General features: G+C 29.7%; 2 protein-coding genes across 2 annotated transcripts in view; one reads left to right on the top strand and one right to left on the bottom strand.

The window, feature by feature from the left end:
* The window catches only part of LOC113387536 (ATP-dependent helicase brm-like), a 59,722-nt gene extending 43,943 nt beyond the window's left edge, over positions 1–15,779 (bottom strand). The window contains 11 exon segments of the mRNA XM_026624866.1: positions 768–906; positions 988–1,177; positions 3,120–3,258; positions 3,332–3,579; positions 9,067–9,232; positions 10,381–10,481; positions 11,212–11,571; positions 12,166–12,275; positions 13,509–13,758; positions 15,307–15,391; positions 15,726–15,779. Coding sequence (XP_026480651.1) covers positions 768–906; positions 988–1,177; positions 3,120–3,258; positions 3,332–3,579; positions 9,067–9,232; positions 10,381–10,481; positions 11,212–11,571; positions 12,166–12,275; positions 13,509–13,758; positions 15,307–15,321 — 1,718 coding nt within the window. The 5' untranslated portion in view covers positions 15,322–15,391; positions 15,726–15,779.
* A 782-nt stretch (positions 15,780–16,561) lies between these two features.
* Positions 16,562–17,691, top strand: LOC113388548 (28S ribosomal protein S31, mitochondrial-like). The gene has a single exon (XM_026625919.1). The coding sequence runs from the start codon at positions 16,684–16,686 to the stop codon at positions 17,689–17,691; it is 1,008 nt and encodes a 335-aa protein (XP_026481704.1). The 5' UTR covers positions 16,562–16,683.
* The last annotated feature ends 776 nt before the right edge of the window (positions 17,692–18,467 follow it).

The raw sequence follows: 18,467 nt of genomic DNA, 5'->3' as shown, positions 1-18,467 counted from the left end.
TGTATAATGAATTCATGATTATGAATGAAAAAAATAAAATGTCTACATTATTATTGCCAAAAAGCAGCTGAGATGTGCCAGAAATTAAAATAATATAAAATACAGTATATGTATGGTAGATTGAATGATACACATATGAACAGGATATGACAAATTAATTCACTTAAAATATGAAATTAAGTATTAATCAGGGCCGGTCCTACCTTTAATGCGATGCATGCGAATAAAACGAGCGCACGCCTTAGGGGGCGTCAACACAAGATTCGGATATTAAATTTTCAATATATAATTTCTTTGCATCTTTTACTAGTCTTTCCACAATATTTTTTAAATTCGAAAAAATTTAATTTAAAACAACAAATGGGAGAGTAAAGATAAATACATACAATTCGTCCCTCACGGTATCGATTAGGAGAAGTTTAAGATGCAATTTTGGCCATCTTAAATAATAAAAAATTAAATTAATTTAATCCAACATGAAGTACCAGTGTTATGTTATGGCTATAGTTATGTTATACCGTTTAAAAGATTTCAGTTTTCAATATAGTGTGGGAATTGAGACTCATCATTTTATTTAAAGCAATTCTACATTTAACATCGCGCATATTATAAATGTATATGCATTTTGGTGTGAAGAGTAATTTAAAAAACAATAATTATTATTTTTAGGTGAACTGTAAATATTAGTATATTATATTAAAAAATTGTAAACATCTAGTTTGGTAATAAAAATACTTTTTATTTTATGCCATGTATTAAATACTAACCTGCGCATACGTTCTTTCTCGATACGTTCCTGTTCCTTCTTTTGTTCACGTTCAGCATTAGCATGATAATTCATAACAGCTTTGTTGAGACGACCCAACTTTGCAACATTGTTACGATGGAATTCTTTGAAATCTTTGCCTATAAATGTAAAATACTCATGTTAATTATATATTGATTAACTAAATAAATAAATATGTTTATCATGTATCAATTTCTTACCATGTTGCAGTACGCAAGAAAGAAATTCTTGATGTTTCTGTCTTCGTTTTCTTTCGGCTTCCATTTTTTGTTGTTTCTCCAACTTTTCAGTGGCTCTGGCTTCACGCAGACCTTGACGTTTGGTTCTTTTGTAAGATTTAACATTAACAGCAGTTTCCAGCATCGTGTCACGTCTTGTACACATATTAACCTACCAGAAAAAGTAATAATAAATAATCTACAATTATAATTCAGTATATATATATATATATATATATATATATATACGTGTATATATCTTATATATAAAAATGTAGCTCTCGATCAAATGATCTGCTAAAATTCGAAAACGGCTAAACCGATTTGGCCAATTTTAGTCTTGAAAAATTCGTGCTAATCAGTAGGTTGTCGGAAAGGTGAAATATTACTTCAAACTCGCGTACAAACTTTACATTTTTAATTTGAACATTTTTGTAGAAGCGTAATTTAAATAAAACAATAGACGGTGGCTAATACGTCAAATGTCGAATGTTTTTGATAGATGATGTTCAATTACGTTTAATAAGATATTTTACGTGAATATTATTTAATTATTATTAAATTGTAGTATGTAGTTTTGTTCATAGTTATATTTGCACACAAAAACGTTATTAAATGGATCGCAAGTGTTACTAGAAACTCAAAATATCAACTTTTTTTAAATGTGAATATGAAAATGCACTTTTTTGCATATATTTTTCTCAAGCACGGAGCTATGAAAGATCTCATTTGTATAATTATATGCTCATTGGTATTTATAAAACATTTTCTATGTTATATTATTTTTTATTTATGTCATTTAAATTCAAAACCTAAATTTGGTATTGTTCAAAGGGACATTTTGTCGAATAACATTTTCCCTGTTATAATTTCCCAGAATTTATCGAAAAATAGATAGTAATATGTGAAGGTCCGGGGTTAAAAAGGTCCACCACCAATGTGACAAAAACCAGTAAATTTACGCATTGTTTAATAACAATATTTGAAAGTAGGGGGGAAAAGATGTATAACTAGCTATAACCTTGATTCTTTGAAAATACATAATAAAAGTATTTTCTTCCGTTGGTAGTTTTTTTAGCATTAGTTAAAAGTGCAATTATTTTATAAAATACCTTTAAAATTTAAATAAGACATTAAGCCTGTTTGCCACCTGGCCGTTCCAAGTTACCCTGTCTATGGGGTAAAAAAGGTCCAGATAACAAATTTTTGAAAGACATCAAAAAAGCACATTTCTACAATGATGAAGTAGCTGGCAGTTTTACTGAACGTAGTCAGATAATTGTTTGTTTGAAATGTGTTATTTGTTGTGATATAATTGGCTTGATTTTTAAAATATAATTAATATTTGCTCAAAGTCAAATTGGACCTTTGTGCCTCGCCCTGCTCTACATATATACTTTTTATTAAATTTACTTTAATTCATCGAATGTTACTTGAAACTTTTCAAAAAGCAGGCCAAAGAAGAAATACTTAATTTATTTTCTATCTCCCCCTCGCAGAAATTTGAAAATTTTGTATGAGCTTAGTAGTATTAATTATAATTATACACAAAATCCATAATCCAAAAAGAATCTGAAAAACTTGAAACGCAATATACGTACGTGTGACACGTAACTCAGTGTCCAAACTAACAACATGTTCGTTTGGAATAAGCTTTTTTATAATAAAACATATTATTTATTTTAATTTTATAATTTTCGAAATTTTCATAACTTGACGTCTTTTCAATTTTTTATTTCATATTTATTTTTTCGTTGCTTTTTGTGTTGTTCTTTGTGTTATTTTTTAAAATTTATTTGTATGCACTGATGATGGATCAAATCTAGACCCGAAACGTATGTTCTCTTAATAAAAACATTTTTCAATAAAACTGTTTTTTAAATATTGAATGGATGCCCAAGAAACAATTTTATCATATATATATATATATATATATATATATATATATATATATATATATATATATATATGATTTAGTAGTTAATTTTGATGTTGAAATATATGAGTGAGTTCTTGAGGGCGATACATCAAACTGGTTTGGTGTATCGCCCTCAAGAACTCACTCATATATTATATATATATATATATATATATATTATTATTTAAATATGTACCTCACTGCGCAACTGTCTTTGGAAATTGATGACACGTAAAGCTTGAAGCTCGATTTGAGCTTGTAGGCGCAAATCTTCCGGCATAGTCGTCGGCAAGTTGCTCAAAACTTGAATCCTATGAGCTATGCGTGCAGCAACTCTACAAAAAAAATTCCAACATCAAAAACTGCACAACCAAAACATTTTTACCCAAAGACCCTTTCCCTCCTGACCTGTTTTCCCTCTCCTGAAGCAGCAAAACAGGGTCCAGCCCGACAGGTTTAGCAAGAGTGGTGATCCTGTTCTGTTTTTGTGTCGGGGGTCCCACAGGCTGTGCTCCTGGTTGTCCAGGTGCCATTTGTTGTTGCCCTGGTCCCATCGGCTGATGGGGTCCCATCATTCTTTGCTGAGGAGGCATTCCTGGTTGCATCATTTGAGGCTGGTGGCTGTTTGGAGGTTGACCTGGCATCTGTGGCGGACCCTGGAGAAAAAGGTAATAGAATTATGTAATTTTAATAATAAATAAGTAGTTAGAAGTAGTAAATAAGATTTCTCATGCTTTCTATGATTTATTATAAAATTAGGTCATCATAGAGGGGGTAATGATAGAACAAATGTTCTTTACACTGTTTTAGTGCTTTCCACAGTCAACAGAGGATCTACTGTGCTCAATTTCACTCTTTTTAAAGAACTGGCTCTCTTATCATAATACAGTCACAATTTTTTTTAAATATATTTTTGTAAAAACATACGTGGTCTGTTCAAAAAGTACCCGGAATTGTTGTTTTTTCAAAAAAATATTTATTTATTCGTCTACATTAATGTGGTCCCCTTCAAAGTAGTCCCCCCCAGATATAATACACTTATGCCAGCGTTTTTTCCAATTTTCGAAGCACCCTTGATATTCACTTTTTGATATGTCCTTGAGCACTCTCAGCGATTTTCTTCAATCGAGGAAAACCGCCGTCCTTTCATGGGTCTCTTCAACTTTGGGGAATAGGAAAAAGTCACACGGAGCCATATCTGGTGAATTTTTGCACTTTGCAACACTTTATTTCATTTTTTACGCAAAATTTAATACAAATTCTTTGACTTTTCAATTCTTCCATTGTAAAAATCGCCGAGCTCAGAAAAACACGTCGAACCTTAGCGACTACCACAGACAAAGTAAACAGTGAATATAGCTGAAAATTTCATCATACTTTAGGGGCATGTATACCAACACAATAAAAAAAAAATTTTGACAATCAGACACTCCAGACCCGCGAAATTTAATTATTAGTAATTCCGGGTACTTTTTGAACAGACCACGTATTTGAATATTTCGTCCTCATTTTTCGTCTGGGTTATTTTTTCTATATTATATATTTGTATAAATCTGATCTATAGTTAAAACCACGGGTAAATTTACGTGCTACAGATATTAGCGACTCTGTAGATTGCGGAAAGAATTATAAATAATCGCCGAGTTTATGATCTATTTACACTTCTTTTATCTATGGACACTGTTGACTAATTTTAATAAAGCATTACAAAACTAATTTCATAAGTTTTAACAATTGCGAGAAATTAAGCAGCAATTAGTTATATAATTATAAGCAGAATTATAATAAATAGTTGCACAAGCTGAGAACATAAATATATATAATAAAAAATTCACAACTTTTACATAATCTTTCTGTCGATTATAATAAAAAATCCATGAATTCCAGAAAATAATAATAAAATAAAACAATCTTTCTTTCAAAAGGTACTGCAGAATTTACATTTGGCATTAGTAAAGCTTAAAATTTATAATAATGCAACTTCTCACAGGCCTGTAATATTTTAAGGGCATCGTTAGTATTTCCCTTGTTAGTACATAATTCAACATATAACAAATAAAAAAAAAACATGCAAAGCACTACAAGGGATACCAAAAAGGACAATAAGGATCTAAAAAGCCAGGAGGAGCTACAAAGAAATATAATGAGAACCTGAAAATTAAAATATAATTAATTAAATAAATATTGCGGATGCAAAGATTAGAAATCAGAGTATATGGTGAAAGAATTGTGAATCTGTCTAGAAATAAATAAATTATAATAGAATTTTTGAAGTAAAACTTCTTTAGGCGCGACTAGTGTGTAAATTCGTACAAATGCAACGGAAGTCCGTTACGCCTCAACTGTTCGTCATTCGCTCTCGATGAGATCATTTCTATACGGGTCGATTGTGATTAGTCGTTGTGATTAGTACAAATGTTGATTTAATGAAAAATGCCCGAATCAGAAGAATACTTTACCCTGTTCCTTGAAAATAATAAAACAAATTAAGCATTTGTGCCGTGTATTGAATGTAAGTTTATTGATTAGAAATTATTTCTATATTATTCGTAATTTCTATAAATCTTTGAAGTTATTATAATAGAAAATACTTTTTAGGCAAGACAGATATTACAGCTGTTCAAAGAATGAGATTATATCGCCAGCGAAAAGGTAAAAAAAAATACAAGCAGTCAATGAATGTATGTCAATTTTAATTATTGAAGTTCTTCAAACACAATTATTACATTATGAGTGAAGTTGCGAAAACAATATTTGTTTGGGCGTCGTTTAACATAATCCACTGTGTGAACGAATATTATAGAGTTTATTAATCAGTAATTACTTCATTTCTCTAATTAAGATTCAAGTCGTAAATGCTAATTACAATGACAAACCGATCATGTCACATTTGAAGTATGACTTTAATTACATTATTGTTTTTAAATATTATACATATTTTTAATGCTATTATAAATATATAATTTATAATTTATCATTATATAAATATATATAATGATTGACACTAATAAATGTGTGCATCACGAGAGTGTTACCTTATTACTAATAAACATTATTCAAAATTGTTATATAATGTATTTATTTTTACTTAAATGCCATCTCGTACAATAGCAAATAAGTTTTACTTCAATCACGTGTGAACCTTACGCGCACTCTTTTTTTTCAAATTTTGGCTACAAATACTATTAAGATTAGATAGATAATTTTGATTAAATTACAAAAGAAAATAAAGGAATGATGCCTATCCATATGATAAAAAAGATTTATTAAAATTATTCCAAGACGCTGATATAGATGCTAGTATAATTTTTTATTGATATTTATAAAGTTTTTGATTAAAATATTAACGACATTAGCAAATAATTTTTTTAAGACATTGAAAGTGTCATATTAAATACCCTCGACATCAAAGAAATGTAAATAAAGGGTCTGATCGAGTTTCCATACAGAATTGGCCCCACCCTGGTATTTCAATGATTTTGATGCCATTTTATAGGTATTTTCGAGAAAATCCGATATACCAAATTTCAAATCCGTAGCTCATCATTTGGCCGAGATATCATTGAAAACGTGTGAAAGTGGCGCCTTCTTTCAAAGTCGTTTTTTGACGAAACTGTAAAAGATATCGACAAACAAATAATACAGTTCTATTCGCATCGGTGTGGAATATATTATCATTAACAAATATTGTTAAATAATTATTTGTTAGTCAATGAAAAAGTGAAAACTTTTTGTTCCAAATTTTCGGGTAGTGCGGTTGTTTGGACTAATTTTTAATTAGCATCAAGGATAATGCACAATTGTATTGTGGTTCAATTGTTATTCTGTGTGTACTTTGTGGAGAGACATTTTATTCAATAGATTTTTAAATATTATTTAATGTATTTATGACCCTTTATAATTTTCAACAATCATTTATCTAGACAGATTTCCCGAATTCTCCTCCCCTTATTACCTGATTCATCATCATAGGCATAGGAGGCGGCCCCTGACCAGGCCCAGGTCCCTGTCCAGGCCCCGGAGGTCCCTGGCCCTGCTGCTGTTGAGGGGCCATAGGAGGAGGCCCCTGCTGAAGAGAAATCGGCGGACCCCCAACATTCGGAGGAGGCGGAGGACCGCCTCTCGAAGGATCGTTCTGACCAGGAGGCGGCGGTCCACCAGGCTGCTGCTGCTGCTGCTGATTAGGCGGAGGAGGCTGCTGCTGCTGCGATTGGGGAGCTCCGTTCTTTTGTGCGATGGAAAGTGAAGGATAACGACACATAAAACCCACAAGAAAGGGAACACCACGTGGACAGATAGGAGGACACACACAAAGACAGACAAAAGTGTTAGTGACATGGTTGTGAGACACAATGGTTATAGATAGATAAATGTTATATTGGGTTATATTTACACTCTTGTTTTTTTTAAACGACATCCACAATGTTTTTTACGAGTAGACACAGAAGTTGTCACAGAATGGAAATACAATATTTTGATGAACAATGTCATCAAAATAAATCAACCAATTTAAGTAATATAAAAGTACATATTATCAAAATCATAATACGTCAAAGTTTTATTTTGATAGCTGTAGATTTTTTAAATAGTTTCATTAACCCTTTCGAAAAAGGTGTCTACAATAGGCGTGTGTGCAAGTTTCGTCTATAGACGACGTAAGAAAAAAATCGACATCAAAAACGTATCCTAGACTTCGACGTTTGACCTGTGTATAGTATTTAATAAAATACCTCCACATTTTTTGCGACATTAGTGGGGGGAGGATCTAGAATGCTATGATTCTATCTTAACTTCCCGAAGGAGAAGTTTATGTTTTTATAAAAAAATCCGATTCGCTAATTTAATGTTTTCTTAACGTTTCAAGCCATTCTGAATCGAATGAGACCAACATTTGGAAAAAGTATGTAAATAGATTTTTTGCCGTTTCCTCAAAAACGGCTGGACCGATTTCAAAAATTTTAAAGCCATTTCATGTATCTCGATAGGGACTAGCGTTTGTCAGTTTTGCCCACATTTTAGCTCATACTACCGAAACAATTTTAGAAAATCAAAAACCATTCGAAAGATATTGGTTGGGAATGATACTGATTAGTTTTAGGTGAAAATCTACCGAGCCGTTTTCTTGTAATTAACTGTTGAAACAAAAATTTAAGCCGATTGTTATGAAACTTTTCTTGGCTATATATAACAAGGTCTTATAGAACATACTGAAATATTAGGGCCTTACAACAAGTAGTTTAATTTTTAAAATTCATCAAAGTTTGAGAAAATGAGTAGGTTTTTTGACGTTTGTTAAAATTAAAATCAGACGATTTACATGGTATAACAATAGAGTACTTGGTCTTAAAGTACGTACTAAACCAATAAAGTCCTGCGAAAACTGGTTCAGTTATAAAAATTATTGATTTTTGAGAATGTGCTTTCAGAAAAGGCTCCGACAGGGTAATGTGTTCGATTTTCAATTATGTGTAATAAATCCACTCTGAATACTTTTAATTCCTCATAATTTAATTCAGTTTTTATGGATTAAGTCGATTATTTACACATATCGGGAAGTTCATGTAACTTGCCTCAAGGCTAAATACCAATACCAACTAGTTTATTATTGGTGCTATCTTTGGACATACAGAGTGTCAACTTTTGCTTCTAACTTAGTGTCAGATTATTGACAATTATAATTTGTTAATGTAGCTTTTCTTTTTATTTTTATTGATAAGTGAGAAATCTTTATAAATTATTTTGTGTAACAAATTCTTGAGCGTCTTGCTCGCATGGAGAGCAGAGTTAATGGAGAGGGTTAATGAAACAATTGAAAAATTATGTTCATAAAATATAAATATGCATACAAATAAAAAAATGACGTCCAAATTTTATATTGACGTTAAAATGTAGATAATTTCTATTTAAATAAGTTTAGCTAATAAATCATTTGTTTACTATGAATGTATGTGAAATATAAAAAAAAATTAACTAATAACGTATTTCAACCGATCAATAATAAGTTTCAAATATGTATATCAAAGTGCTGTAGAGCAATACGTTAAAAAACATTATTATTTATTTTGGCGCAAAGTTTTCAAATAATCCATTTATTTTTTGTGTAAGAAATAAATGCACATATGAATTCAATTGTTGATGATTACCTGTGCCGGAGGTTGTCCAGACTGTCCAGGTTGAAACGGGCTGCTTGGAGGTGTCGGACATTGCGGAGGATTTACTCCGTCTGGTCTTTTACCCTGGACGGATAACAAAAGTTGCTGGTTCAATGGTTGATTCCTGGCCAACATTCTGTATGCCATTATTTGACCTCTGAAAGAAAGAATAGACTTGTAGGAATTCCCATTTTTGCAAATAAAATGTTTTGCAAACAAAATGTTCATTTGGCAACAAATACAAATGTGTTATATAGTCATTATTATAAACATAACTAATGATGTATGACATCGTGCCTTAAGGCAAATTGCTGGAACTTCCCGTACCAAAAACTAAATTAAAAAAAAAAAACTGTGCAAAACTTTGAAAAATTAGATTTTTGAGAAATCGAGATTTTTTATATTTTGAATTTTTTTGTATTTTGATTTGTTTCGAAAATTTTGAACATTTTTTTAAGCAATCGCTCTGCATAGCTGATTTGGAGTCAAAATATAAAAGCGCGTAAGCGCCGCGTAGTCGTCTAAAGTGTGTAAACATTGGTACGGAACCCATATAAATGTACACAAAAATTGTACTTATTATAATTTTTATAAAATATCTGATAATACGATGTGCATATGTCTAATGATCATTTTTGACTGCCAAATGACAATATTTTTTATTTTTTTATTGGATCTCCGAAGACGCTGAAACTGCCTTTACAAAAATTTCACCAGTTGTTCATTTCTTCAATACAAGTAAAATGTTTTTTTGAATTATTTAAATTGGACGCTCCGCTCTCTCAAAAACTGAAATACATTTTTTGACACTTTTTGTCCCATATCTCCGAAACGGCTAGACCTGCCTTTGCCAAAACTAATCAGCACGTCTCTTTATCAGTAGGAATCAAATCGGGTGATCGGTGTTCCCAAAATCGTCAACAAAAATTGTATCCGCACATACACACACATACATCCATTTTTTCTAAGGTATGCCAAAATGTTCAGAAAACTCTGAAACGTAAAGATTAATACAAATTTTCATTTTCGATTTTTTTGCGATTATTATAATCATCAACAGCCATTATTATTTTTTTGGATATCCGTTATATCTTTTTTATACTATATTCTACATTATATTTTATATAATTTTTTTTATAGACAGAAATGCCCTCAAATCACCATTTTTCCTTGAGATTATATTTGTGATCTATAAACTATCTATATGTATAACCAAAAGTGAAAATTTGCTATCATGCTGCCTGATATCAAGTTTGTGCTAGCCTAAGTCCTAAATGTTTAATAATATTAAGAGTATATATTTACCTTAATTGCACGAGCTGATTCTGACTGAAAGGTTGTTTTGAAGGATCTTGTGGACCGTACTTAGCTCGCAAGGCCAGAAGTTGACCGTAACGTGGATCTTCCTAATAGGAGAATTAAAGAAAAATACTTTAATATAATTAAAACCATTTATGCTAATAACTAATAATAAAATATTTTTAATTAATATGATGACAGTATTAAATGAATTAGATTTAAAATGTAAATATTTCAGGCAATATAACAATATTTATGTTTTCATATTTCAAAATATTTTTTATGTATTTATATAAAATGCAAAAAATACAAAAAACATAAACTTCTTCTTCGGGGAGTTAAAAATACAAAAAAAATGAATCAATGGTCATTAGTATTATATATATGTGTGTGTATATATAAACATATATATGATAAAAATTGTTTCTTGGGCATCCATCCAATAATTAAAAAAACAGTTTTAATGCAAAATGTTTTAATTAAGAGAACATACGTTTCGGGTCCAGATTTGACCCATCTTCAGTGCTACAAATAAATATATCAGGGTTACAAATTAAAACAATATAAAAAAAATAATATAAAAGATACATAATTACAGACAAAAATAAGTAGAAACAATGTATATGAAAAGTATATATGAAAAACAATCATAGAATAAAACAAATGTAATGAAACTCACCATACAAATAAATTTTTAAAAAAATAACACAAAATTGCAATATATATATAATATATACATAATAATATATATATATATATACATAATAATATATATATATATATATATATATATATATATATATATACACATATATACAAATTCCTATCACTTATTACCTGTAATCCTTTCTCCTCCATAGTATCAATAGTCCTCTGCAAAGCGCTCAAATTCTCCTGTCCCTGCGGTGGTGGAGGGCCCCCTTGAGGAGGAGGCGGTCCGCCGCCCTGCTGTGGAGGCATAGGACCACCTCCTTGTGGTGGCATCGGTGGTCCTTGCATTTGTTGCTGAGGTGGAACCCCTGGTCCAGGAGGTCCTGGCGGTCCCTGTTGTTGAGGTGGTGCATTTGGTGGTCCTGGAGGCATTCCGGGAGGCGGTTGCTGGTGGTGCGGAGGCGGAGGACCGTGCTGCATGGGCGGACCTTGACCTTGAGGAGGTCCTTGTGGAGGTGGTGGACCTATTGGCCCTGGACTTGGCCCCTAGGTAAAAGATAGATAAATATTTTTTTTAGAGCAGAATAAAACTAAATCTTAAACTAAAATATCTGACAATTTGGTCCATGTCCAATGATCATTTTTGATTGCCAATTGGCATTTTTTTAACTTCACGAAGGGTTAATTATATCTATTTATTTATTTATTTATTCATAAGCAAGCCGTAATCAATAATAATTGTATGGTGATGTAATTTATAGAATGATAATAAACAAAATGATCAAGAAAGCTTGAAACAGTTAGAAATATTAGAGTTGAAAATTTAATATGTTATTAAATATATTTATGTTGTTTTTCAGAATTTTAACACTACGTTTTTTATATTTTAAGCTCAACTTTTTAATATGTTGTGTACAAAATGATTTTCAATCAACAATATTTTAAATTTTATTTACAATCTTATAAATACAATCTTTCGCTATTTAACAATTTCTAAAATTCTGAAGAAAGCTGAAGAAATTATTAAATAATAAAACTCAAAATCTCTTGATAATAATAATATTCTCTCAACTGTACTGAACTGTTAATTTCAAAAATATAATATTAAATTTCTATAATTATAATTTAACATATAATTACCTGATTAGGATGTTGAGGCATCGGATGATAGCCCATAGGTGGTCCTTGAGGCGGCATGCCGTGCATTCCTGGATGAGGTTGTCCCGGACCCATTGGACCGCCAGGATGACCTGTAATAATAATAATAATAATTGTAAAATATATGGGTAAATACATTTCTTGAATTTTGTTACCAATATGATTGTAAAAAAAAATTAATTTAAAAATCATAAAAAACACAAATATAATTCTATACAAAATATTATTAATGTATTTATATAAAATTATTTTTTATATAACTGTTCTCATAATATATATATATATATATATATATATATATCATATGTAAAATTATTCTGTAGTGTTGTATGAAAGGATAACCCTCCTAAACGATTAGTCAAATTTTGATAAATCTTTCTGAAGTTTGTTAAGGATTTTTTTTTAGAATTTTTTGAATTATAGAAATATAATTAGATTGCAGAATTAAATAGAAAATATTACAAAACAATGCTTATCATTGTTTGGCATTGAAAATATTCAAGGCATTGCTTGGCTTGGAAAACAAATGAAAACTGTCATCTGCCAAACATTTCAATTCACTTATAGGCTAGGACAATATTAAAATATAATATATATATGATAATGAATAGGAAAAATTGAATGTCTACATTATTATTGCCAAAAAGCAGATGAGATGAGCCAGAAATTAAAATAATATAAGATGTAGTCAACAGTTCATATGTTTGGCAGATGAAATTATATAATTCAGTTTAATAAATAACGCAATAAGTCCACAATTGCATATACATTATTTTTTTAAACTAATGCATTTCCATTTTGGTTTACTTTACTAAATTATTTAACAATACAAAAAAATATTTAGCAAATTGATCTAGACTGAATAGTGCACATAAGAACTGGATTTTACAAATTAATTCACCTAAGATTTGAACATAAACAATAATGTTTATTAAATTATTAGTAAGAAAAATGTACTCTATAAATTATAATTGCCAAAAAGCAACTAATATATCGTATGAGATTATAAAAATTATAGACTGAATTGTTGAAACAATTATGTTGTGTGATAAAATCAAATGTTATTCCAAAATCAAATATTTATTCTTTTACCACAGATACTATATTATTTTTTTCTAAATTTCATATACTTATGTTAAGGCCATAAATGAATCACAAAGGCAGGACATCAAATAGGGCATTAAATAGTATAGGACAGGATATTGAAAAATTTGAAACATTTGAATCGTAGACGTGGGTGCAGGACAATGTCTGCCGGGTCATCTAGTATATATAAAAACAATATTAATTATTTATTTGTCTATTTATAATTCTGTTATTTTTACCTGGTGGCATATTAGGATGCTGAGGAGCTCCGAACTGTTGTGGATGTGGTGGAACCATATGTCCTCCATTTGGAGGTGGCCCTTGCGGTCCCATTCCATTTGGTCCCATTTGTTGTGGAGGTGGCCCCTGCTGTTGCAGAGGCCCTTGTTGCTGTTGTTGCTGCGGTGGTGGAGGACCTTGGCTGTAAGGACTGTGAGGAGAAGGCGGTGGTGCCGGACTTTGTGAGGGTGGTCCCATAGGACTTGGAGCCTGGTAAAAAAAAAAATATAATAAAAATTGTATGATGTACTAAGTAATGTAATGTATATATAATTAAATTATAAATGTATATGGAGCAAATTAGCCCCAAGTTAGATTGAGCATGTTATGAGTTTATATACAAAAACAAAAGTGTACAAAAAATATCGATTTCTAATAAAATCATCATTCAATTGTTAAGTATTGATTTTTAATTAAAACCACTTAATTATCAAAATAAATAACTCGAAGCATTAATACAGACATTGTAAGCACAACCATAAAATTGAACAAAGAAGATATTTATGGAAATGCTCTCCAGTATATGAAAATGTTATTTCTGTATTTTATATTAAATAAAAATGAACAAACTTCATCAATTTATCATGTATGATAATAATTTATATAATGATCATTAAGTTCATAAGATTCCTTAAAAATTGCATAAGATTATCAATTCAATTCAATTTTTATTAAATGGATTTATTAAAATTTTACAAACTCGACAGAAGTTTGGTAAAATCAACTGAACTACTTAAATACTGTTTTTTTCATAAAAGATATTAACATGATTGTCTTAATAAAAATAATTAATCAAACAAAGATTCTTCGTGCCAAGAATAAGGCAAAAATATTATTTCAAATTCTTTATTCATAAATAATATTTGTATAATGTATATTCAGATAGAAAGTTTTATTTTAAATTGGATAATTTTCTATATTAAAAATGGAATTATACTGCTGTACGAGTTTACTTTAATTTTGTAACTTATTGAAAACTTTCAACCCTTTTATTAAGAATAAAAATAGAATAGAAATTTATTAGTTCTAGTTAAAATCCATCCGTAAATATTATATGCATAAGATATTATTATTATCTAAAACTCTATATAATATCTGAACCCGGGAGGCTCATTCCAATTCCCTCAACATTGCCCGGTAAAAAAATATAAAAAATATATATTTATACATAAAAGACATTGTATATATTCTCTTGGATTAAACCAACAATAGAACATATTATTATAACAAACATTTAGCTTGAATTAGTGCTTCAAACTAAGCATAAGCTACTTAAATATGAAAATTACAATTGTCGAAGCACAAAATAGTTTTATCAATATAAAACAATTACAGCAGAACCTCGATTATTCAGACCTCGGTTATACGGATTTGCGATTATCTGGACTACCAACAGTGACTAATTTATATGCATGTACATACCTACAATTGTAATTTTTGCATGATTAATTCTGCAGTTTAGTATATGTATGTAATGTAATCTAAGAAAAAAATATATGTACATACATAACAAAGTTTCAATTTCTTAATAAACATTATTTTTGTTGATATCTATGTATGTATTTGTTATTTTTAATAAAAACACAACATTATTCTTCATACTTTCGATTATCCGGATGCCTCTATCGACAACAATTAGTCTGGTTAATTGAGGTTCTACTGTATATGTGTAAACTAACAAGTAATTCATTACCATCTAGAAATTTCCTAACCATTTATTATTTTAAGATCTTTTTATATATATAATTTATCATTTACCTGAGGAGGCGGCATAGGGCTGCTTTGGGGGCGAAGGGCTCGCCATGATTTTATTTACTTCAATTCAGCTTTATATCAATATAATCTACAAGTGGAAAAAAACATTTAGAGTTGCATCCATAATGTCATCATTAAAAAGAACTTTCAACACTACTAATAAAAACTTGATGTATATATAATTTTAGCTATTGCAACAAGTATTTTTAGCCAATATTGATTGTGCATTTAATCGAGATATATATGTATATATAAATATATATCTGCATTAGGACGCTTGTATATGTCTCCACGTAACACCTTGTATAATTATAAATACGGGTGTCTCGAGTATTAAAATACGCACAAATTTTACGCACTACGTCTACTACATTTCTTTAACGTAAATCTTAAGTTTTACTATGTAATTCATTAATTATTACCATTTTACTACACAAGAAAATAGCACTACAAGCGTAAATTTCAATACAATGGAGAAGCCGCCATTGACAAGCGATTTGTGAACAAGTTCATACTGGAGTAGAGATTCTCAAACGTTTTTCAAATATAAAAATATTATTTCAAACTTTTATAAGTGATTATTGAAAATATAAATATGAATAATTATATATTTTAATTTAATTTATAATTGAATACTTGAACAGTACAGTGTCAATATGGTTTTGGAATATCACAATAATTATTTGGGTTAAAAGTTAAGAACCACTGGGCGAAACCAATATGTCGCGCCATGTTCAAAATATCACAACAAAAAGTTTTGAAATGTTGTGTTATTAATAAATTTACATTAATATAGAATTAAAGTGTTGATTTAATTTATTGTATCATTGTTAGTGTTAATTAGTGTTATTGTGGGCTTTCTAGAATCTTTAAATAGTGCATTGCTGCAATGCTGTATGATAAACGTCATGAAGGTAAATTAACTTATTATTAAAACTTTATTTAGAACATTCAGGAAGCAAAAATAATACATGTTGCTTAATATTTATTAGTTTACAATCACAATTGTTGTGTATAATCATAATTGTTGTGTTACTATTTACTAAAATAGTATTTAAATTTGTATTCTGCTTGTAAGTTGATTGAAACATTTGGTACATTTGGTTGTAAACTTTTTAAATATTGATTGCAACTCAAAACATAATTATTACTTTTGTTATTTACCTCAATTTATGTAAAATTTGCTAAAATTATCTTATTTCTACAATTAAAATTTTGAATCAAAACTACCTAACCTTCAATTACATTTCATTGGCAACCATGCACTTGCCCACAAACGAAATGTCAAGTTATTTAATTTAAATTATATGTAAATGCATATATATTGGCTGTAATTAATCAGTTAATATTGAAAGTAAGTTAATAAATAATTATTTCACCATGAATAAAGTTCTGTTACTTGAAAATGCATGCAAAAGTGCTTTGCAAAATTTGAGGTTATCTCACAGAAAATTTTGTGATAATAAAGGTAATGACTCAAAAGAAAAATTAAAATCCTTACTACAAGCTATGTTAGACGAAGCACCCAAAAAACCTGAAATGGAACTATTCGCTAAAGCTACTCCCAGAGTATTTAAAAAGAAAGACATAAAAGAAAAAACCAAAGCCTTACCTGAAGATTTGACAACTGAAATTGTAAAGGCTACTAAAGAAGTCGCAAAGCATGTAGGTGGTGATGTACAACACACCGAATCAGAATTACTAGCAAAACTATTACTCCACAAACATCAAGAAGAAACCACAATGACAAATCTAACAGACCTAATCGTAGGCATGAAGATAGACAGAACTAAAAAGCAAGAAATCCCCACAACTCGTGCCCAATACGTCCAAAAAACCCTCAACAACAAACAAGTCAAACAATACAAAGACAAACGTTCCACCAGAAAACACACACCACGTGCAGGCAACCGTGTAGAACTATTCGGTGGTGTTGGTTTAAACATATTCCAAAAAGATGCACAATACAATTGTGAAAATTTATTATACACAACTGAAGCACTTACTCAACGGGAATTAAAACTAGCAGTGATGCAACCACCTGAAAACTATTTCCAAAAGATGATTTTGTGGACGGAGCAAGGAAAGTTGTGGAAGTTTCCTATTGATAATGAACAAGGTTTGGAGGAGCATGGTGTTTGTTTTACAGAGCATGTGTTTATGGATAAACATTTGGAGGGATGGTGTCCGGAGAAAGGACCGGTTAGACATTTTATGGAATTGGTTTGTGTCGGTTTGTCAAAGAATCCTTATTTGACAGTGCAGGAGAAGATTAATCACATCGAGTGGTTTAGGGAATACTTCAACAATAAAATGGATTTGCTGAAGGAAGTTGGAGCTTTTCCAAGTAGTAGTGTGAAACAGGAGACTATAAGAGAATTAGAATGAAATAGTAATTATTTAAAAAATAATAATTTAGTCAGTTTTACACTAAAAAGTTATTATAAAATGTAATCTTTTATATACATAATATAAAAGTATATCATACTTGTATATAATAAATATAAATTTTGAAAGTATCTATAACACAATTTTCACACAACTTACAATGTTTTCAGCATTTTCAACAAACAATTCTCGCTTGGTCTTTGTCTATTTACTCATTTGCAACCATCAGAAGTTTTACTTAAGAAAATAAAACCCCAATTAAAAATATATCCATATATGTATTTAAAATTCAGTCTTTGCATATTGAAAACGATATGGCATAATCCTACACTTAAATATATAAAATCTTACACTAAAAATATAATATTTTAATGACTATGATAAAATAAAAGTAACATGTAATAACAAATGATGCTCGACAGGTACAAATCAAAGTCTTCATTATACAATTAAACCATTAATATCGATAACAAATTTTGTACCATCATAAAAACTAATATGTATCTTTAATATAATTGCACCCGAGGAATGGCCTAATTTATAATATCATAAAAATTTACTTACACATAGAATAAAAATGTAAAATATAAATACCGATACCATACAAAAAATTCATAAAATTAATTATTAAATGTAAAAGGTTACAAAATTAATTTTTACACAAATCCAGTAGGAATAACAAATTATAAATTAGGATAAATAGTATGGTAAATCTAGTTTTACTTCAAGGGGGCTTGACCAGCTATTTTAATATATAAAATATAATATATATATAT

Source organism: Ctenocephalides felis, unplaced genomic scaffold (assembly GCF_003426905.1).
Source record: "Ctenocephalides felis isolate EL2017-DRISC unplaced genomic scaffold, ASM342690v1 CF-g0.4_SCAFFOLD_03572, whole genome shotgun sequence".
In the NCBI taxonomy this organism is placed as follows: Eukaryota; Metazoa; Arthropoda; class Insecta; order Siphonaptera; family Pulicidae; genus Ctenocephalides; species Ctenocephalides felis.
The sequence above is the reverse complement of the archived record's forward strand: the minus strand, read 5'-3'. Positions and strand labels throughout refer to the sequence as shown.